The sequence below is a fragment of the Anser anser genome, assembly GCF_964211835.1.
Source record: "Anser anser genome assembly, chromosome: 7".
NCBI lineage: Eukaryota > Metazoa > Chordata > Aves > Anseriformes > Anatidae > Anser > Anser anser.
The window spans coordinates 16,757,341-16,780,094 of NC_139727.1; the positions used below are offsets into that span (position 1 = coordinate 16,757,341).

The following is a 22,754-nucleotide window of genomic DNA, read 5'->3' on the forward strand; positions in this document are numbered from 1 at the left end:
GCAGCCGTTAGTCAGAAACTTACCAAAATTATCCCCACACCACCATTATCTTTAGTTTTTTTACTTTCCTGGGGCTTGAATTTTGGGGAAAAGGTTGAGCACACCCTCCCCTCCTTAGGACACAAGGGATGGGGAGCATCTTCTGGATGAATATGGCCACAAAGTCCTCATTTTGCATCATCCTATAAATGTGATTTCACTGCAAACCCCCCATTTCCCCCATTTTACATGTCCCCCAGCACCAGCCACCTCCACGAACCCTAAAGGGCAGCAGAACCCTAACCAAATACCCCAACACTCTGTGTTCTTTTTTAAAGCGCCCAAGCAGAAGCCCACCACCAAGCCATGTCCCCCACCAGCAGTGCGCTGAGCTGGAAAGGCTTCAGAGGGGCACGGGGAGGGGGTCTCCAGGGTTTTCTCCTTGGGATTTTCACGCACATTGACGTGCCAGGCTGGGAAAGCGCCTGAGGAGTCGGCGCAGCCTCTCCGAGTCAGTAACCCATGGGCCCCGAGGGATTTGCCTGATATTTCTGACCTGCTGCAGTCGATCACATCAAAAAAACCAGTGCTGGAGAAGAGCCTCGGGTCACATCAGCGCAAGGGGCTATGACAACTGAGCGGGGTCAACCAAGCCAGGCTGGGGCTTCGTCGGTCCCTCAAGTGAAAGTTACCCCTGTTCAAGGGCTGCTCAGCACCACGGGTCGGCTCCGGTCAGATTTTAGGGATGTTCCCATGCTCATAATGGGTTTGGGGCTGTGTCCCATTTGTTCCCATTTCCTTCACTGGCTGCAGATTCGGAGAGGGCCAGCATTGCCACCTCCTGGTGGCACGTTTTTCCCTGCAGCTGGGTGAGTGGAGTGGCCCTGGCAGGGCGACCTTCACCCTGTCCTGGCAAGCCCATCTGGCTGGGTTCCTCTGGCCAGAGGGACACAAGGTCCCTTGGGATTGCCACGCCTGTGGAAAAAGGAAAAGCACCCAGGGCGGTCAGGGTGATGGTGAGAGACCAGAGCTGAGCTCAGAGAAACTTGCTTGTAGGGAAGAGTGATGGATGGAGGGGTGGCCGTGCTGCACGAGGGTCCCCACGTCCCCTCCCCAGGGGCTCCAGTCCAGGCACCAAAGGTCCTCCAGGGACCCAAGGGGCAGTGGAGCCAAGGGCATGCTGCACAAAGCTCCTGCAGGCGCCACCGAGTGATGAACGCAGGAGGAGAAAACAGATCGGCTATTTTTTTTTATTAGACTAGGAAATATAATTTATTGCATAAAAATTAATTTGTTACAATAGGAATGCTAAACTTTATTTACAGTTCTTTACAGAATAAACAGACGCGGGTGGAGAGGATGCCCGTCCCCTGGGCTTATAAATACAGGGACAGGTCCCGGAGCGAGGGGCGGCTGCTGCCGGCACGACATGGCCCCAAACGGACGGGGGAGACGAACACAGGTGGATGGGGTGGGCAGGACGGAAGGACGGACGGATGGACGGACAGGCACGCACACCGGCGCAGCGAGGTCCACGGAGCAGAATGAGAGCGAGAGAGATTCAGAAAAGGGCAGCTCGTCTCCCGCTGAAGCCCTGGGTAACGCCAGCAGCCATGGCGCGAGAGCAATTCTTCATTTTTTTCCCCAAATTCGCTTATCCCCCTCGGCTCAGGGGTGGGGTGCCACTAATGGGATGCTTAAATGCAACCTAACGGAGAGAGAAAACCCTTCCTAGGTGGCAAGGGAAGTCACCTACAAGTCTTCCCACCTTCAGTTTCCAACCTGGTGGAAATCCAGTCCAGAGAGTAAAGCAGGGAGACAGCGGAGGAGATGGAGGGAGGGAGCTGGGACCTGTCGGATGCCCCAAGCCCCTCGCTTGTTGTTTTTAAGGAGTGCTGTTTGGGTTGGGTTCACAGCTGCCAAGAAATGCATGTGAGCATTTGACCCACCTGTGGTTTTTGCATGTCTGAAGGTCTGCGTGTTCACTGCAGACTTCAAAAAAGGTTGAGCAACACACAGAAAAAAAAAAAGCCCCTCGGCAGAGCCTGCACGCTTCCCCCCTGAGAAATTTGGGCTCCTGGCTGTGATTTCACCCAGCACACAACCTGACGACACCAGGATGTGCTGGGTTAGCACACCAAGCCTCTCATCTTGCCAAAAACAACCCCGTGAAGACGCTTGCAATACTGAAAGCTTCTCCCACGCCACCCTGTGATGATGCTCTCAGTTTGCATCCTGGGCTTCGCGTCGCAAAGCCTTGCAGCCCGAGGCAGGAGCTGCCCTCCAGGCTTTGCTCTTAATACTTCCATCAACGGAGGGTCCACAGCCTCGCTGTGTGGTCTGGTCTAATCCCGAGCTTCTCATCCCCTTCCTATTCCTTTATTTTTCAACAGAGAAATTTCTAAGATACCACAATCACCGAGTAAATACTTCTATCTGCAGGTAGTCTAAACTTTTAGCCTTCATCCGGACACCGTATCTCTGCGATGAAACTCGTTACCCGTTGATCACTTTTCATCCATCGCACAACTTCTCCCTCCACTGTTATAACAAGTCCATTACCAAAAAAAAGGGGAGAAAATAAAGGAGGTGCAATGGGACGGAAACCCGACGACCACTTAGGATGCCGCCTCTCCTAAAGCTGAGAGGCATAGCCTGGCTTGCAGCTTGGAGACCCTTCCTCACCAGCGAGGTAGAACTCAACGCAGGACCAAAAACAACCCAAATAAAGCATGCTAACAGCTCCAACAGTGTTTCTTCCAACCCCAAACAAGAAACCAGCTCTTCAAAATGCTGGGCAGCACGGGCCACAGCCATCCTATCAAGGGTCTATGTGCGAACACAGAACAGCCCTGCTATGAGACCCAGCAGGATAAACCCTTGGGGCTTTGTCCTCGGAGCCCACGCAGGAGCAGCGCAGACCTGCGGACCTCATCCAAAGCAGCCCCCAGCCCCAAAACCCCCTCCCCGCATCCCAGCCGAAATACTGACTCAAAACCAGGGACTCCGCAGAGGTGAGGTCTGCTGGGGCCTGCATCCCAACCTGCCTCCTCCTGACCGTGCCACCTCGGGGCATGAACTGCGAACATCTGGGGGTTTTGTTACCAATAAAATAAAATAAAATAAAATAAAATAAAATAAAACACAAAACCCACCACTTTGGCCTGTGCATCAGTGCAGGGCTGAAGTCTTTGGTTTGTATTTATGTATAATAAAGGCGCAGTCGCCCTAAAAAGCTCCCCCAAAACTACAGTGGGGAAGAATTCATTAAAAAACCCAATGAATTCGGCATTCCCTGCTGCCACCAGCAACGAAGGAGACAGAGCCCAGCGATGGAGGAGGAGGATGACGACGACCATGCAGCACGGCGCTGGGAACAGGCGCACCACCTTGGGTTGCTCCTGAAGGAAAACCAGCGAGAAAAACCAGGCAGCATCCCTCCAGACACATTTGTGGGGGACGCTGCTGCCAGGAAGGGGGACTTGCAATGAAAATCTCAGGGAGGGTCTCAGCTTGCCCTGAAGCACGGGGGCATAGAGGCACTTAACCCGACGGACTTCCCGGGGGTCCCAGGACATGTAAACAAGTTTTGCTCCACTCGACCACACGTTTTCCCTACAGAAGAGCGCTCATTTAAATCTCTCTCTCTGCCACTCTGACCACAACAGTGCTCTTCCTCTCTCACACACACAAAAAAAGATTTATAAATCTTTTTTTTTCTGTATTTTTTTTAAAAGAAGTCATCCAAAGATCTGGATAATAAATTATTTGCGTTTCCTAAGAAACTGTTTTTTTTTTTTTTCCTTTTTTTTCCTTTCCTATTTGCCTTACGAAGCTGCCTGAAGCCTTTGACAGAAGTAAGCCGCTTGCCTAGACTGGACTCGCCTCTTCGACGCAGAAATGCCATCGAAGGAGGAGGAGAACCGGAGGGGAGGGGAACCCACACGCACAAGGAGAAGGAAAGCCCCCGCCGCCCCGACCCGAGAAGCCCCGATTCCCCCAGCACCACCCAAAAACGGCCGGGAGGAGGAATGCTGCGTAACACTTGAATTGCTTGTAAACTGTGAGGATCGATCTCTAAGGCTGGCAGTGACGTGGGGAGGGATAAACGGGCACCCTCGGCCCTTCCTCGCTCAGCCACTGGGCGGGGAGCATCAGCAGCAGTCGCCCTCCGTGGCCATGACCACCAGCATCTCGCTCTTGCCCATCTCTTCTAAGGCACTGGCCAGGGTGTTGAGATCGCCGTCGTCTTGGTGCTGGGCTTCCCACAAGTCCAGGAGCACCCCGGTGGGGCTGGCTTTGGTGGCGAAGTAGTTCAGGTACCTGCAGGGGAGAAGCAGAGGGGTAGGCCCGGGTTGACCTGCTGCCCTTCGGGGCAAACTACCAAGGGCCAGCTCAACGCGAGGAGAGCCCCACGCCACAGGTATAACTCTGCCTAGGTGTACCCCAACTTAGAGTGGACATCTGTAAATGGATATAACGTGGCTGGACACAACCCAGCCCCGAAGGAGCACGAGCTAAGCATGGGGACACCCACCGGTCCATGGAGAGCTTCTGGGCAAGAAGTCTCCAGTCGTTCCCCCTGGCGTTGGGGGCATCCAGGCTGCTGCAGATTTTCTGCCGGATGGAGAGGGGGATTTTGAAGGCGTAGGGTCCCAGCTGGGTGGCAGGCGCACTGCTGTGGTGCGAGCGGAGGGTGTCGAAGGAGCCGGCGTGCTGCGAGGGGAAGGGCGACGTGAGGCGTTTCGGCAGAGAGCTGGGATAAGCCACCCATCTTTGCCCACATCCCCTCGCCATTCCCCGCCCGCTCACCTCTCCCAGTGTGACGTGGAGCTGGAAGATCTGCCCTTCCCCTTCCACCTGCCGCACACAGATCTTGCAGGTGAGCTCGGTGGAGGCCTGGCTGTACCTCTCCAGCGTGAAGGTGCAGTGCAGGGCTCGCTGGCTGCCGCTCCAGATGTGGTAGAAGGGGATTTCCTGCAGGCCACCAACGCACGGGCTCAGCGAGGGGCAAATCCCATCTCTGGCCACCCCGTGGGGACAAGGTGGGACGGAGGGACCCCACAGACAGCATCCCACTGGGAAACGAGAACTGGTGCCCCTCTGTGGCACCTCACCTGGTACTTGGCCAGCAGCTTGCTCCTCCACAGCGAGTGGGGGATGTCGTGGATGGAGAGGCGCAGGTTGTGGTAGCTGTCCTTGAAGGGCAGTGGCTTGGGCTCCTCCAGCAGGTAACCGCCCAGCGTCCGCTCCAGCTCCAGCACCTCCTGCAGGCAGCAGGACACCAAGAGCCCATCAGCTCACCCCGCTCACCGGCCTGGCCTTTGTTTGGGATTTTGCAACTTGTAACCAACACAGAAAGGTTGGGCACTTCTGGGAACCCCCTCCCCAGGTGCCACCCTACCTGTTTTTACCACAATCCCACTGTCCCACCAGCAGCTCTTAATAGAGAAACAAAATCCAGGCAGAAGAGCGCTGCCTACACCTCCACCTAGAGGCACTACAGCAATCCTGACGCAGCAGGACAAGGCACAGGGAATTAAATGGCCATGGTGCCGGCGCTCCATGTGGCCAAAGCATCAAAACTTGAGCCCTTCATGTTGTGCTTAATGCTGTCTATGCCATGAAACCTCCCCAGGAGGGGAAGAAGCATCTCCAAGCATCCAGAAGGACGTGGAGAACAGAAAACATGCTTATTATTTAAGCGTGGTCGCTTTTCAGGGAGTTGCATCAGGCTGGCTCCTCCCTGGAGCAGCACCCTGCCGCCCTGGGAGGCAGTGGCACCAGGGGTGGCCTGCCAGAACGTCACCCTCCTGAAGCTACCAGACCTTGGCTGCATCAGGAAAACAAAGCATACTGGGGAACAAAACTCCCCAAATGTCACCCCCAGGCTGACACAAATCAGTGTGAATGACAACCAGGTGTTATCTGCGGTACCTTCAGGGCGTCTGGCGTGTCCTCCAAGCAGTAGACCTTGAGGTTGTACTCCAGGGAGGTGCAAACAGTGGGGGCAAAGATGGCCAGCTGGAGCCTCTTGATGGCTGACCTGGAGTAGGACTCCCCCACGAAGACATAGGTGCCCAGCTGGTCGAGCAGAACGTGGCAGGACTTGGCTTCCAGCTGGCAGTAGCAGGGGGTGTTGAGGGTCTCCTCATCCAGGGTCACGACTTCCTACAGGGACAGACAGGAAACCAAGGTTTGGGGTCAACCCTTTGCTGGGGGGGGGTTGCTAGAGGATGTATCCCACAGAGCTTGTGGCCTTGGCTGACTGAAGAAGCTGGGCTCGCTCGTTACCTCCCAGTTTCCCTGGTGGGACTGTGTTTTCAGCTGGAAAATCCAGTCGGAGGAGCCGATGTCCGCACAGTGGGGAATGGTCAGGACGACAGGGCGGCACAGCAGCAGGCCAGTGGGGCCGCAGGTCACTGCCGGGCTCAGCACCGTCTGCGTGCCTTTGGAGGGCAAGCTGGGGAGAGGGGGCACCCGTTGGTGCGAGGAGCCCCACGGTGGGCAACAGAAAGCAGAGGGGAGGGCACAGTGCAACTTACAGGGCGCTCTCTGCCTTGTTGATGACCAGGTACATCTCATAGAACTTCCCCTGGGGGATGGCTCCATGGGGCACCAGCAGGCTCACCCCTAGCACAGCACACACAGGTGTTAGATAGTCCCAAAATGAGGGAGAAGCCACCCCCAGACCCCAAAAGGTGAACCCAAGGTGAGCTAGGACCCTCCAGAGCATCCCAGGGGGAACATCTCCAGATGCTCCTCAGCTGCTCCACTCGCTCCAGCCAAAAACACCCTCCTCCCCAGCTCGGGGCTTACCCGTGCCAGGGATGGTGAGCCTTCCCCCTAGGTAGCCAAAAGTCCCGCTGGCGCTGCTGCCGTGCTCCCGGGGCAGGCCGAGGAGGTGCTGGGAGCCCAGGGCTTTGCTCCGCACGTTCCCAAAGTGCCCGTCCCTACTGCTGTCCCCCGGGTAGGTGCCGGTGGTGGGCCCCCCCCCCAGCAAATCCGTCCCGTCGTGGAGGCCTGGCGACGAAGAGGCGGTGGAGGAGTTGTAGACCTTGATCTTGAGGTTGGGCAAGGGGTCGAGGAGCGGGGAGTTGGTCATGGGGATCTTGTCAGAGGAGTCCTGCAGGGCGTACATGGGGCCGCGGTACACCCCGGCACTGGCCGTCAGGTCAGGCTGCATGGAGGGGTGCAGCAGCTGCGGGTTGTCTGTGGGAGGAGGGAGGCATCAGTGGGAACCAGGGGGTGTAAAACTTCCCCCAAAGTGGGAGATGCCTGCAGGAATCACCCCCAGGCACCCCTGGAAAATCAGGGCTGGAGGCTCACCAGGAGACTGTCCCCTGTGCGGGGCACGTCCCTTACCATGCCGGGACGTCTTGAAGTTGACCGGGTGGAAGCCTCCCGTCAGGGCAGCTGATGAGTCCGTGATGTCCGTGTCGAAATCCCGGCACCGCCGCCGGTACACCACCACCCCCACGGCCATCAGGATCACAATAAAGACGAAAATGGCCACCACCAGCCCGGCATACAGGGCCACATCGCCTGTGGCCTCCAGCACTGGGAGGGAGGAAAGAAAGGGGGTGAAATGTTAAGTTTACGCAGCTTGAACTCATAAAATCATCAACTGTAATATCCTAATATAGACAACCCTGAGCTCACATAGCTCATACATATGTGCCCAAGCTACACATCCACCTGGAAAGAGCAAGAGTCAACACCAAGAAGAAATCAAATGCCACCAGTCATGAGATGCAGACACAAGGTGCTGTGCATGGCCACCAAGTAAAAGCCCTCTGGCAGCCAGATCTGAACGCACACAGCCCATCTTTCGCTCCTTCCTCCCTTCATGCTGCCCGTATCGCTTTGTTTCTATGGTTTCATGCTCAGACGAAGCCCTGCCCTCATGATCACAACCATGTCAGATCTGTTTTGTTTCCGGGAGGTTTTTATCCAGACGGAGAACTTGCACCACCCTACAGCACGAGCTACTCCAAGCCCCCCTGTTTCTGCCAAGCAAGCAGGAGGCTCTCCTCATCCTTACATCACCCCATCTGGATGCCAAAACCAGAAACCCTGGAGCTGGGAGCATGGGGAGCATCAGGAAGGGTGCCCTTGGCTAGGGTGATGACGCCTGGAGCACCTTTGGTGGAGCGACACTGGACGCCTCGTGCCGTACCCAAGAACTGCATGCAGCCAGCAGCAACAGGGGGGACAGGAGCAGGGGTGCGAAAGCAAGGTGTAAAGCATGGCACGTGATTTAACACACATAAAAATTTTGGGGTAGGTTTTTAGTTGCTCCCCCTTCCCTCCCTGTCCTTCCCCGGAGCCCTGCCATGGGGGAAACAGAACGAAACAGACGCGATGCAGCGCGAAGAAATAAAATGGCCATGAAATGAGCACTTACGGTGGCTTTTGGGTTCGCTTAGAACTCTTTTATCTGTTAGGAGAAACAAAGTTAGAAAAGAAAAGGTGACGATGGTATGATGGCGGGGTGAAATGATGCAAAACGCAGGCGCAGCTGGGCGGTGCTTGGGGGCACGGGGAGCTCTGCGGGTAGCTCTGCTGCCTCTGCGCCTTCACTGACCCCACTGCTGAGCTCTCCAAGAGGGAAGCGGCCACAGTTCGTGTCCTGGGACACGTGCCCCAAGCCCCTACTCTAATATGGATGCTGGAGCAGGAGGCTTTTGGGGATAAAGAAAGGGAAAATTGGTGTCATGCAGCAGCAGGTGGCAGCATCAGCCTTCGGTGCGCCGCTTGGAGTGCAGGGCGCACTGGTAGTGGTTTTTTTTTCCCTAAAAACCTAGAAGCTAGCTGCTGCTTCAGAGCTCCTACTGAGCACTGACATTTTCTCAGCGGGGTTGAGAAAACCAGCTGGACTGCCCCCGCTGACAACAATCAGCATGGTTTCAGCAGACCCCAAACCTAGCACGGTTTCAGAAGGCTCAGTGGGACAGTGAGGTCCCACACCGGGCACCAGAAATCCCCCAAACCTTTCTTTGCACCGGCCGAGAACTAGCTTTAAATTAATAAATTTTTAAAAATGTGAGTGAATTTTTAAAAAATGCTAAGAAAACTTTTCTGGGGCCCTGCACAACCACCACCAAGCCTTGCTTCAGGAAGGTGCTGAGCACCTCCATGGTCATGGAAAGCTGAGACACCCCTCAACCCCACCACCCTGGAGACCTTCAACACAAGACTTTCCATTTTTTTGCCATTTTTACACACTGATCCTCCCCCTCTGAGCCCATCACCACTTTCTGAAGCCAACAGCCTTGCTGCAACCAAAACTGATGTCTCCTTCCCGCGCACCGGGGGGGACCACAGAAGCAAGAGGAGCATGGCCACCATCCTCTCCGGGCCACCAACCACTCGGGGCCACTGTCCCCTGTCCCCTCAGCTTCCCCGGACACTCACTGTGCAGGCAGAGCCCATCGGTGCAGTTTTTGGAGTCGAGCAGCACGCCGCTGCAGTCCTTGCCGCCGTTGCGGGGGGCCGGGGCAGCGCACTCGCGGCTGCGCCAGTGGGTGCACTCGGTGCTGCAGGCCGACCACTTGCTCCACTCCGTCCATGCGCCATCCACTGCGGGCCACCAAACACAGACACCGGGCTGGGGACGCTTTGGTACAGCCCCCCCCGGCTGGGGAACAAGCGTCTCCAGCAGTGGAAAGGTGCCCGCTCCTGAGCCCCTCTCCTTGGGGAGCAGGAGCACGGTGGGACCGTGGAAGCCGGGGGTTGGACCTCGGGTTTCTGAAGTGCCCCTTACCTGGGCAGAGGGTGGTGCAGGTTATTTTCTGGAAGGGCTGCCCATCGCAGAAGGAGCCGCCGTTGAGCGGTGCGGGGTTGGTGCACGTCCGTGTGCGCTTCTGCCAGCCCCGGCCGCAGCGGTTGTTGCACGGAGACCACTCGGACCAGGTTGACCAGCCCCCGTTCACTGCAGGAGGAGAGGGACACGTCAACACGGGGCACCCAAAGCCACTGCGACGACACCAACAGAGCCCAGCAGGGAAGGTGCAGACGGAACTAAAATAATGGTTCACCCCCCTGGGTCGCAGACACTGCCCCTTCCCGATAGCGAGGGTCAGTACCGTAGACAATGACGGCAGCCGTGGTGCTCCGGCGCTTGGCCACGATGTTCTTGGCCATGCAGGTGTAATTGGCAGTGTCCAGGAGGCGGGCCTGCTTGATGATGAGGTTGTGGTCGATGGTGATGAGGAAGTTGGTGTCCTGGGTGGGATCGATGACGTCCTCGTTCCTCAGCCACTCCACCTGGCAAGCGGAAAGGGCGGGATGGGGGGAGGACGTGGGGGAGGATGGTGATTAAGCTGAGCAGGAACTTGGCCAGGAAAAGCACATCGTAGGTGTAGTGGAAATGCCCATCCCACATGCTTCCCCCACCAGGATGGTCACCAAAGGGCCCAAAATTAAGCCAGGACCCAGCTGCTTCAACACTTGCTGAAATCCCTTGGTGCCAACAGGGCACAAGAGGTCTGCGTGGGCACAAAGAGCGTGCCAAGTCCAGCAGCTCTTTGCTCGTGTTGCACGGCCACTTCCATGGACTTCCTGGGGCTGGTTGACCCCGGACGAGTTGCACCATCGATGGGTGGCAGTGCGGGGTGCAGCACTCAGTTGCAGGGCTGCCCATTAGTTTCTGGGCTGTGCTTAATGAGGCCAGTTGGGATAGGTGTGAGCCGATAACATCACCACGTGGGCACGAGCAAGGACAAACAGCAGATTGGGGGGGCTTGATGGAGAGAGCAAACCCCCCTGGATCAGCTCCAAAGACCTCCTCACCTTCATTGCTGTGTTGGCCAAGGCTGTGGCTTCTCAGAGAAGCCACTGGGTGCCTCCTCCTCTCCGTGAGAGCTGGCCTCTAATGGGTTACCAGCATGCCAGGGGGCAAGGGAGAAATGGGCTGAGTGGGTGCTGAGGTTATGTGCATTGTTCGAAGCCAGAACAACAGACCCACCACCCCAAATAATCAACCCTGCTGAATAACGAGAGCTGGCAGTCTCAATGCACAGCTGCAAGCCATCTGCAAGGACCTGGCTCATCTCTCCCCAGATCTCTCCATTTTTTGGGCTTCCCTTGTGGGTTTTCTCCAGGCTGTGCACTCACCTCCGCCTGCGGCACCCCCTCGGGGGGCCGGCACTGCAGCAGCACCTCATGCTCCAGCGGCACCTCCTTGCCCAGCGGCTCCTGGTCAAAGTTCTTCCGCAGGTCTGGAGGAGAGGGGGAAACCCAGCAGTTACCGGCACGTGGCAGAAACAGGGCACCCACAAAACCTCGGAGGGGGAGAGCATCAGTGCGCACACGCAGGGAAACACAGCCTGGGAGGATGGGGCCAAATTGCCAACTTCCCAAAGTGCATTTGGGACACTTTGTTGGAGGGGGGCAGTGGGATTTGCATGACTGCGGGGCTCCCATGCACGCACCGAAGCAATTTCCCAGGTTTCAGGGCTCTGGGAGGAGCAGGAGCCCCCCTGCATCACTAGGTGGTGCTGCAATCCTCCGCTCTGGCACCCAAAAGCTGGGGCTCCTGCTGGCGCAGGGCACCACGAATTCGGGAGCTGCCCACCCCTGCGCCTTCCAGGGGACACCAGCACTGTGATCCTACACCTTGCCCACACCGGCTGTTAGTACACCCTAAATACAGGCCACGCTCTGCGTCCAGCCCATGATGCAAGCCTCATTTTAAGGGATTTAACTCATCATATTTCCAGCAGGACTTGGCACCGGGATGTTAGGCAGTGCCACACATAAGGCTTTGATCCAAATGACCAGGTACAAAGGAACTGGAAGGGCGTGAAGCTGAAAAGCTTGTTAGCAGGAACTGCATGGACAGCATTAGGGAAAGAGGCTGATTTATGGCATGGCAGAGAGTGCCACGCTCAGGGAGCTCCTGCCACAGGATGCTGGAGACACAGGAGATGTCTTAAACTGCTTCATCTCATCTGAGCTACGCTCAGCTGGGGCCAGCTTGGGGAAAAAAGGGTTTCCTTGGTGGCCAGCCCTGTGCTGGGTAACATTTTCCTTGTTGAGACTAAATCCTCCGGGGACGTCAGCAACGTAGCTGATTCACCAGCCACCTCCGTTTTGGATAGCACGCCGGAGTATTAGCCCTCTAACAGCGAAATCTGTTTACCACTCGGGAAGCCTGGCTGTTCCCCTATAGCTTTGCCATCTCATTTGCTCCGAGAGCAAGTTGAGCCGGGTAACAGCCTGATTAACTCACCCTTAATCAGGCTGACACCCACAAACAGTGGCTTAGAGAAGTGACAGATGACAGCGGGGACTCCGGGGATGCAGAGCCGCTGATTCAGGGAAACGGCACAAGGTGCTAACCACCGGGTTATTACCCATAATAAAGCACCAGGAAGAGCTGAGCAGGCGGATGGGTGAAGCAGCATTAACCCAGCCGGTGCCACAGCCCCTCGCCCAGGCAGGAGGGATGGTGCCCACCGCACGGACCGGGCACTTACACGCGATGCGGACGTACGCCCTGCGGCTCTTGGTGGTGCCCGCCGAGCTCCAGGCCACGCACTGGCACCAGTAGTCCTCTAGGCCGAAGAGCTCCTCCACCTGCTGCCGGGAGACCTCGATCTGCACCTCCCGCACCAGCAGCCCTGCGAGGGGACAGAGGGACAGAGGTGACACCAAAGCATCCAGGACACGGTCCCCAGGGCTTTGGAAACCATCTGAGGATGATGAGGTTTCCATGAAGCATCGACCCCTCGTGATGTGGCTGCACGCTCCTTGGCTGTAATTTCCTTAGCTCGCTCCCAGCGCTGTGAGGAGCAATTACTGTCTCCCTGCCACCTTCCTGACAGACATGCACCAAGGAAATATCACTTATTTTGCCACTATTAAGGGAAAAAACAAAAAAAGAAAAAAAAGAAAAAGGCATCAGGCCAAGTGCTCTTGGAAGAATCGGGGCTCTCAGAAAGACCCAGACCTCCAAAGAGGTGTTCCAAAACCTCTCGTCTTGTCTGAAAGCCCCAGCCAACAGCATAAGGAAAAGCGGAGAGGGAACCTGCCGGGGCTCTGCTGCCTCTGTAAGCACTGCAAGTGAAGATGCCCTACCCCCAAAATTGTAGGATGAGCTTATGAATCACAGAGTGACTACTTAAACGGCTTACACGCATCCAAACACGGCTGCTTTTCCAAACGGTCCCTACTCATCCGGCTGAGTTATCCTCTCTGACTTGGCCTATTTTTGCTTTCTTCCGCATGAAAAGCTTCGGATCAGATGCAGTCAGAGCCCTACAGAGCCTGCTTCGTTCAAGACACGTCATCTTAAAAGTTAATATTTTTTTTAAGGGTCCATTTTACCAAGGTTTTAATCAAAGATGCTGAAAAGCCGCGGACATCTAACCACGCTCATCTGCCACCGCTCTGTGGCCATCTCCCCCCGTGCCCCTTGCAGCAGCTTTCCCTCCGACAGCACACTGCAAATGCAGATTTTCAGAGCAGCAAACCGCTTTGGTTCCAGCTCCTTTCCTCAGGGTAGCTGCTGGGCACATGTGCCCGAGCCTGCGTATTTTTTACACGCATGGCATCACCTCTGCACTGAAGTTACTGTCAGGTTTTTCACCGGTAGCAGCAGCAGCAGCTTTGAAATCTGGATGAAGAACACGTGTTTTTCTCCCCAAACTGCCCGCATGCTCCCTTGAAGCTGGTTTCTCCAGCATGTTTTACTCCTCAATGCTCTTCCCCTAAGCCCCTGCTCCTTTGCCTTGAAGATGTTATAAATAAACGGCCCCTTGGAGAGCGGCTCGGTCACCACCGGGCACCGGCTTTGCCCTCCAGCAGTGCTTCGCCATCCAACACCAGAGGTACTGCTGCAAGGCAGCAGCTTCCCGCATGCCCTAAACCTCATCATCCTCGTGCTGCTACCCCAAAGACCCCTGTGGCTAGCCGTGCCCCCAAAAAGCACCTCCCCATGGGGAGAAGACAGCACAGCGGGGCTAACCGCCAGCCCTCAAGTTCCCCAGGGAACTGCTTCTGTGCAGGGACAGCAGCGTGGGATGGGGGCATCATGTTCATGGTGCCTCCACCCCTGGTCCAGAGGGGCAGCTCCTCTCTTAAGGCTCACAGATGATAAGAGAAAAAAGTTGTGCGTGGACCAAGGAGGTGGGAAATGTATTAAAGTTACTTCGTGGGGCTGCGGCCCCCTGGGAATGCTAAAACGAATGGGAAAGAGGTCTGCTGGAGGAGAATAATCCCCAGCATGGAGGTGCAGTGGAAAAAAGAAACCTGGGAAGGAGGAAGGAGATTGAGAAAGTCTCTTGGGTGAGGTCAGAGGACAGCAAGTCAGCCTGTTACTGTCCCATAAAAGAGCGGTGCCATTTGGGGTGAGAGACATCGGGCTGTGGGGATGGGAGGAGGAGGAGCAGGAGGCATCCTCCAGCCCCAGGACAGATCCCAAACACCTACCCAGCTCCTGGCCCACAGCCCCACCGGTCAGAGAGCCCTGAGGGGAGAAAAAAGGGCAGGAAAACCTGGAAAAAGAGGGGGCGGGCAGGCAGGAAGGGTGCTGGGGTGCTTGCGCTCACCCGTGACCTCGTCCAGGTCTTCCTTGGTGACGTGGTCATTCTGGTTGACCCACTCCCCGTTGCACTTGAAGTAGATCTGGGTGGCGGGGTTGGCCCTGCAGACGAGCTCCACGGGCTTGTTCTTCACGATGTAGGCGTCCTGCGGCTCCAGCAGGAAGTGGGGCAGCGTCTCCGCCGGGGCTGAGGGGAAGGAGTCGGGCAGCACGTCGCTGTACTCCAGCCCTGCAGGGCAAGCACACGGGGCAGTCAGACCCATCGCACCCCAGCACCTCCCCGAGGATGCTCAGAGCAGCACAAGCGGGCTGGAGGCTCCCCAGGGGAAAGCAGATCTCTGCTAGGTGGGGAGCATCCTGCCTGGGTACCCTGCCGACCCCAAACATCACCGGCCAGATAAAAACCACGCGGATGCAGCGGGGCGCACGCACATCAGGGTGTTATTGCTTAACCTGCTGTTTGTGGGCACCTGGCAAGCTTTTAGGTTGCACAGCGAGGCTTTTCCTTACACCCCAAAGAGTTAAGGAGCCTGCTCTCCTCTCCTGCAGCTCTAATTCCCAGCGCCAGGCACTGCAGCAAACAGCATCATCAGCCTGTGAGAACATCTCCAAGAGCTGGTGTGGCAAAAACAAGCCCACTCCCTTCGTCGCCCTTTGGCAAGGGGGCTCGGAGAGCCTGGGAAGCCGCGTGAGATGGCAGCAGGAGGAGGAGGAAGCCGCACGTGCCAAGGAACGGAGGTGCCCAAACTGCCTCCCGAGCAAAAACCAGCGAGCGAGGGGAAAAAAAACCACGCGAGGTCAGTCGTTTAAAATCCATTTAGGAAAATTGACTTTCCATTTCCATTTAACGCAGCGCTACGGGAGAGCAGTAGGACATTCGTCATAATCCATTAACTGCTCTTTTGGAAACAATGAATTAAACTCGAGGCTAATTCCTGTCTCCTTGTCTCTTCCCCACCTCTCCGGCCATTCCCTCCCCAATTTCGCTCGCCGGGCTGTGATTTTCTCGGCACCCCACCACTTGCACAGGATGCAGGGCATCAAGGAGGCACTATATCAGAGCAGCAAACACCACCTCTTTTTTCCCCATTTACAACTCAATTTTGCATCTGCGAAGCTGCCATTGCACTTTTTTTTTTTTCTTGTAAACCGTTCTGGTGCCATAAACCTAAATTTCCTGGCAAAGGGGGCAGGCAGGAGTTAATCCACAGGGCTGGCAAGAGAGGCAGCCAACAAAACTCAACTCAAGGGCTTGTGTGAAAACCTCTCCTCAGTCACACTACGCTCCTGCAGTGTGTGCACATCCTGCAGAGCCAGATCCAGGGCTTGGTGGCTGGGGATGTGTGCAGAGCATCCTCCAAACATCACCACTGTGGTGCCAGGGTGGCTCCCCCGGCACCCCCGAGGGCTCCTGCCTGGCTTTTGGGGGTTCCCACCTGCTGCCTTCCCTTCACTCTGGGTGGGCGCTTGTCTCCCACCTCCCTTTTTTGGGGCAGAATTCCCAGATTATCGCCATCCCAACATCCTACAAAGCTCAGGACCCATGGCTCAGCTATGTGGCATGCTTGAGCCACCACTTGAGCACCGTACCCGTTTCCTAAAGGCTACAGAGCACATCAGGACCTTCTGTGCAGCAAACAATCACGAACCATGTGCACTCAGAGGGTGGGGATGCAGGCACTTGAGGCTATGTGAGTTTTAGTGGGTGAAAAGCAGGTGCTTTTTTCCCCAAGCCGCTCGGTATTTCCCAAAGGGACAGTGGCTTGAAGTGGTTCCAGGAACCGGTACCCACTGGCAGACACAAGCACCTTCATCACAGCGAGGATTTCCTGCTAAATCCTTGCACCTGCTGCTGCAAACCTCCTCTCAGCAAAAAATCAGGATGAAAACAGCCCAGAAAGGGGAGAAAAGTCACAGAGAAAGGAGAGGAAAGCCAGGGCGAGGAGGAGAAAAGCCCATGGGACATGACACACACCCCAAGGTGCCGCTTGGCATTTTCTGCCACGTTGGGCAATCCAGAGGCTTTCTGGGGGGCAATAAAAAGTCATGAGGCTTCTGTAAACAGGGTCCTCATGTCTCCCTGACCCCACTCTGAAAAGAGGCCCTGGAGAGCTTGTAAGGGCTCGACGGACGCCCACAAGGGCTCCCTGTGTCCCCGGGGATAGCCAGGGAGGTGAGGAGCAAGACAAAGCCATGCCGTCCCCTAAGTGCTGCGTTCACGTTTCCCCGAGTCGTTTGACACCTGTTGCATCCTGAGAAATCCTGGGATGCTAACACCGCTGTAGGATGCTCAGGGGCAGCCTGGGTATGGTGCTCTGCATCATTTGGGTCGCACCCAGGAGCACCGAGTGATTTGAGGAGGAGGAGGAGAAGGAGGAGGGACCAAGCCCTGATGCCAAGTGGAGGAGGAGCGGTGAGCTGGAAAAGGGAGGAGGGGAGAATAGGCGCTGACTTCTCTCCGGCCTCCTCTCCCCCGTTCCCTCATCACACGTTTTAATCCCGCGGGCTTGAGCCGGATGATCCGCAGCATCTGCTCCCGGGGGAGTTACGTGCAGATGTTGGCAGCCAGCGCTCTCGATGCGAGAAGATCGCCGACCCCAGCGGCACCTCGCACAGCGAGGCACCAAGCCAGCACCAACTCCCTCCCACCACCCCAAAGGCACGGCACGAGGGATGGAGAGGCCAGAAAGCAATTCCCCTGAGCTGGGAGAACCTCCGCAGGAAAGCGTTAAAATCCTCTCTCCTGCAATGGTTATCCCTGCAAATATTTGGGAGATTACAGGAGCATTAGTGGCAGCAAAGCCCGATGCCCACCACCGGGGCCAGGCGTCACCCCCGGCGCACGGCGTGGCAGGGACACGATGCTAAAATTAAGCATGGAGCTGGGAGCCTGGGTTTTTGTTGGGTTTCTCCATCTAAACAGGGGTGCCTGGCTCATGGGGGCGTCCTGAGGCTTAAATGAAGTAACAGCAAAAGGATTTGAAAGGTGATGGCGGTAGATACAGAGCCACGGGCTGGCTGCCTGGTGGGCAGTGCCCGCTCCCAAGGGCTTCTCATCGCAGAAAGCCCTCCTGGGACAATTATGGGCTCAGCAAAAAGCAGCTGAACTTCTCCAAAAAGGCGCCCTCTCCCCCCGAACACCCTGCTCACCGCACGCACACCAGCATGGTCCCGAAGGCAAAGCCAAAAACCCTCTGGCATCACCAGGGGCTGACGCAAACCGCGGCGAGCGGAGGCAAGCAAGGCGGGGAGGGTGCAGCGGGGCTGCCACCACATCCCATGAGGACCTCACAGCCCTCGCCTGCAAGGTGCTGATGCAAAGCTCTGAGCTCGTTAGCTCAGCAGCCTGCGTTAACCTCATTAACCTCTCCTGCCACGGGATGGAGCCCAAATCGGAGCAGGAGACCCCAGCGGGATACAAGGCTGGGGGCACATGAGGGGGAGATCTGGGTAAGGAGGGTTTGGGAAGGGAAAAAGAAGGAACACGGGCACCCGACCTCTTGTCCACATCCCCGTGGTGTCCAACACTCCTCCCAAACCCGTGAAATCCCAACACTTGAGGCACGATTGCATCCAACCCATGGCCAGGGTGCTCGGCTCTGCACCTTTTGGCTGACATTTGCTGCCCCCAAAACCAGCAGATCCAAGCCCTGGGGACCCAGCAGGGGCAACACACCGGTGCCCCCCAGCACGGAGCAGCAGGGCTTGGCAGCTTCGTCCCATCACCTCCCCTCCTCTATTTCAGCCAGCGCCCCAGGACAGGGGACATGGGACATCTCTGCCCCCAGCGTTTCGGCGCAGCTCCCCAGACCGGCCGGCTCCCCGCAGCAGGCAAATGTTGTAATTACAGAGGGCGCAGTAATGAGGGGGTGCTCCCAGCCAGCCCTAATTACACCCTTGGAGAAAATAAGCAGATTCCTCTCCCAGCGAAATTAAAAGCCTGCAGACGGACGCCTGCGCTGTGCACCTTTATTAAACAGGACTGGATGTGGAAGCAGGGAGGGGAGGGAAAAATCAGAGAAAGCAAAGTCTGGGCTGAAAAAGAGTGGGACGGAAGAGCCAGGCGGCACCAGGCCTGCTTTGCATGCAACAGCCTTATCGAACGAAAACCACCTCTCCAACCAAAAATCGTCTCCTTTTTTTTGCAAAATTCATGGGTTGTGCTCTGGCAAAGGGTCCCCTTTAGGGGAAATCCCACGAGAGCATCCCCATGCTGAGGCAGCCTCCATACCCAAACAGCCCTGCTACAAGGGTCCCGAGGCATGGGAATCCCAAAACCTCCATCCCCAGATGATGATAATGAGGCTGTGCCCAAAACTTCCCTCGCTGTGAGCTCAGAGACAGCTTCCTGTGATGCCTCGCACCTCCCCAGAAATAACCAAGGAGAAGGAAAAAAGGAGGAATTATGTAGCAAATCCCCGTTACACTCTATTGTGCTCGAGTCTTTTGTGCTATTTCGCACGTTTCCTTCAGGGTTATGTTTGAAAACTATCGCCAAATTTCATCTACATTGGTTCTCATTGGGGCCCAGACACTTGGCTTTGTGCTATTTTAATGCCACTGTCGCGCTCCCCTCGTGCAACCTGCTCTGTTTACAGAGCTGCGACATTATTTTTAATGGATATAATAATTATACGGACTTTATTTGCTTTGGCTCGGAGAAGGAAAAAAGCCAGCAGCAGATAACGTGGCAATACGCTGGTTATTCACATGTATGGCATGCACTGCCTTCCTGTTGTGCAAAGAATAATAATTTTAGCGAGGAAAGAGAGAAGGGAAAGGAAAACAGGGAATGAAGAGGGACTTGTTGTCCCGACTGATGCCAGAAAGTCCAGAGAATCATGAATTATCAATTCGAGATGCGGTGAATCAAGGGCAGGATGAAAGCTCTCCTCGGAAGGACCACGGTGGGCACGCACACAACAGGTCTCCTCTCCAGGCAGTTTCCAAATGCCAGCTCCCAGAGAAGTCAAGTTGCAGGCAGGAAGCGATTTCCTGTTCACACAAATTACATCCATATTTAAAAATGTAAATTCCCCAGCGCTCCAACTCGAGCCTGGCAATTCGGAGGCAGGCGTTTTGCAATGGGTTTTCTCGACATGCAAATGCGGAGGCAAACGTGTTTGCTTAGGGCATGCAAAAAAAAAAAAAAAAGAGAGGAAAAAAAAACAAAACAACAAAGCAATTTAAAAAAATCAGCACTGTGAAACTACCTGGGACACGAGGTGTTCCTCCAGGAGGAGAAGCAGGAGGAGAAGGATGCTCTGCTGCCAGCCTGGTTATTCACCACGGGACGCCCCAGCTTCACATAAACCCTCCTGGGGCCAGCATGGGAACGCACAGGGCACAGGGCTTTGCCCTTGGAGCATCCCAATCCCCAGCTGGGAAGGGATGGCAGCAGCCCAACAAGGCACAGCAAGGAGTTTCGGCAGCTGGAGGAGCGGTGCAAAGGGAGAAGAAGGAGCTCACTTTGCTTGGTTGTGCCTTTTTTTTTGGCACCCGCCCTCTCCTCCCCAGCAGCTCCCCAAAAGCCCTGGGAAGCCAAAGCCTCCTGGAAGGCTGCTCCCTTGGCGTGAGGCTGCTGGTGGAAAAACACAAAACCTACTGAAAAAAAAAAAAAAAAGGAAAAAACAGCTCATTCAATGCCCCAAAATAACTAGAAATTCAAATGGGGGAGCAATGTCAAAGAGCAGCTGGTTAAGACCCCTTTATTAAATGGCCTTTAAAGTTGCCCTTAATCTTTCAGATTTGTTGCCCTGATCAAGAAAAAAAGCATTAACAGAGGATGGAAATATTCTGCTTTTGTCCTTTCTCTGCCCTTTTCTTCCCTTCTCATTTCACTGGGACAATGTGGGACAAACAGAAGGAAAAAAGGGGGGAGGGAGAGAGCAGGGATAGAAAGAGATTGGAGGGAAAAAAAATAAAAAGAAATAATCCCTGATGCAGAATATGAAATATTAAGACTTCGCTCTCCCCTTCGATGCCAGCCCTGCCCCTGTTCCAGAAGAAAGCCCTCAGCAGGGCTCGCTCAGGGCCGAGGATTCCCCATCCCCTCGCTGCTGAACTTTAATCCCTGCTGCAAGGTGCAGGTAGGGGAGCGGCTCCCAGCCTCCAGCTCTGCTCCTCCCGGAGGTTATCTCCAGTTGTTTCGCACTAAGTCTTTAAAAAATAAAGCAAAAAAACCTGATGATGTTTGGGACCAAACCAGAGGGGTGCTTAAAGCCTACGGGACCCCAGAGCCTGCTCCTTCCTTTCTCACCACCAGCAATTTCCACCTTTTGACTGTTCCTTCCCCAATTTGTCTGCGGAGGCTGGCTGCACAAAGCCAGCCCTGGCAATCCTTCCACCTTTTCTTCTCCCCACTCCCCCGGTGCCGAATTTCTCTTTCCTCCCTTTGTCCTGCCCCCACTTGCAACCCGGGCTCCGGGCTCCTGCAGCCTCCGCCACCAGCCTCCTCCAAAGGTGACCCAAAAAGGTCCTCAGAGACAGGGGACGAAGGCTGATGCATGCCAAGGAGCAAAAAAAAAATGATGGAAAGAGGGGAAAAAAGCCCCCCAGCCTCGTCCTCTTGTGCCACGGGTCCCCTCCTCTTGCGCCACAGTCCCTTGGCACCCTCATTCCCACGAGTGATTTGCACTAATTGCTTTAAAGGTGAGGGCAGCACGCACCCCAGCACGCCCCCCTGATGCCACCAGGCTGGGATTTGCTGTCAGCAGCCATAAATCAAAAAAAAAAAAAAAAAAAAAAAAGGAGGCAGTGCTACAGGAGCAGCGGGGCCCGACCTGGGTCCACAAATTCACTGCGAGCAAATATCCAGCTTCTAAAACCTGGTGCCTGGGAGGCCCTGCAGGTGCTGTGGGCTCCATCCTGTGCCCTTAAAAGCGAGGAGGAGCGGCCCCCATTCCAGGAAAACGCACTGCAGCAGGGCTCCTGCCCGTCCCAGGGGACCCATCAGGCTACCAGCATGTCCATCCAGCCTGATATATAAATTACTAATGTAAATTAATGGATAATTGAAGCCCTTTGGTCCTAAATATTTAAATTATTTAACAGGCAATTAAGAGCGAGGGAAAGGAAAGAGGAAAAGGGGCCTTAACCCCGCAGGTGGGGGGGAGAAAAAATAAAAATGGAAGTGAGAAGAGAGCAGCGAGAGCCAAACGCACGCACGTCAGAGGGATGCTGCCAGCCTCGAGCACATCTCGCTGCGGGTTTTTGCCAGGCTGCTTTTCCAGAGGATGCCCCGAGCCCCAGGGGGAGCCAGTTCTGCCCCAGTTTCTTTCCAGGAGAGGACGGCCTCAACTGCTCATCCTCAACTACTGCTGCCCACAGCAGTGGTGGCGACTTCCCAGAAATCACAGGATTTTTTAGGGATTTTTAAAATTTACTTCCCACCCCCTAACCACGAGCCAACAGCGTTCCGTTACCTAATGCCATCCCTAATCCCCTTGTTTGTTTTTTTTTTAAACCCCTGCATTCACCTGATCCAAACACCTTGAATCCATACATTTTAACCTTTTTTTCAGCCCCCCATCCCTCCCCAAATATACAAAGGGGCCGCTGGGTTGGGCACCACCAGTGCAATGAGTTTCCCGTCCTCAGAAAACTGCACAACGACAAGTGGAACGGGCCCAAAAAACCACGGGATTTCCTCCTCCTGCCTCCATCCCGAGCCAGCCAGGGATATTCCCACAGCTCCCCTGAGCCCTGGAGGGGGGGTCACGAAGGAAAATGCCTGGCGGTCCGTCGAGAAAAGACGTCATGTGGGAAAAAAGGCGTTTTAACAAAAGCGGTGCGTGCCCGGCACCGAGGGCAGGGAGACGCAGCAAGACAATAGTGAATAGATTTCAGATTACATCCTGAACTCGCGGCCTCCTGGGAACGGGGTTATAAAAACGCTTTTTATTTTGTTTGTAGTCCAAAACAAACAAGTACATAAAAAGCCCAACGCCGAGGAGCCAGCCAGGAAGTGAGCAACATCTGGGAAACATCTGGCCCCGGCTGCCCCGCAGGCTGAGCCCCGGCACAGCTCCGTGTACCTGCTCACACGCTTCTGAGTCAGCCCCGGCACCCCAAACACGATCCCCTGCCTTGAAAGGGAGCTCCCGGGGGCAAAGCTGGGCCCGTCACCCCGCTTCTCTTGCCTGGGGAGCGATTTGCAGGGTGCCCCGGTGCGGGGTTTCAAGCATTGCAGGATGCTCCGAGAGTTGGAGAATGCCCTGGTGCAGGG

General features: G+C 55.6%; 1 protein-coding gene across 4 annotated transcripts in view; it reads right to left on the reverse strand.

Annotated features, from left to right (window-relative positions):
- Positions 1-1,222: 1,222 nt before the first annotated feature.
- The window catches only part of UNC5B (unc-5 netrin receptor B), a 36,208-nt gene continuing 14,676 nt past the window's right edge, over positions 1,223-22,754 (reverse strand). Inside the window, exons 2-17 of one of the 4 annotated variants that reach the window (XM_083844399.1) lie at positions 14,535-14,756; positions 12,462-12,605; positions 11,098-11,201; positions 10,068-10,248; positions 9,746-9,913; positions 9,397-9,561; positions 8,387-8,419; positions 7,345-7,539; positions 6,799-7,191; positions 6,525-6,612; positions 6,274-6,442; positions 5,917-6,150; positions 5,097-5,246; positions 4,792-4,956; positions 4,517-4,695; positions 1,223-4,302 (exon numbers count right to left, since the gene is read on the reverse strand). In XM_083844399.1, the coding sequence (XP_083700525.1) occupies positions 4,134-4,302; positions 4,517-4,695; positions 4,792-4,956; positions 5,097-5,246; positions 5,917-6,150; positions 6,274-6,442; positions 6,525-6,612; positions 6,799-7,191; positions 7,345-7,539; positions 8,387-8,419; positions 9,397-9,561; positions 9,746-9,913; positions 10,068-10,248; positions 11,098-11,201; positions 12,462-12,605; positions 14,535-14,756 (2,759 nt within the window). In that variant the 3' untranslated portion in view covers positions 1,223-4,133. Of the gene's footprint in view, positions 4,303-4,516; positions 4,957-5,096; positions 5,247-5,916; positions 6,151-6,273; positions 6,443-6,524; positions 6,613-6,798; positions 7,192-7,344; positions 7,540-8,386; positions 8,420-9,396; positions 9,562-9,745; positions 9,914-10,067; positions 10,249-11,097; positions 11,202-12,461; positions 12,606-14,534; positions 14,757-22,754 lie in introns of all 4 variants that reach the window. The other 3 variants (XM_083844400.1, XM_083844397.1, XM_083844398.1) reach the window with 3 other exon arrangements.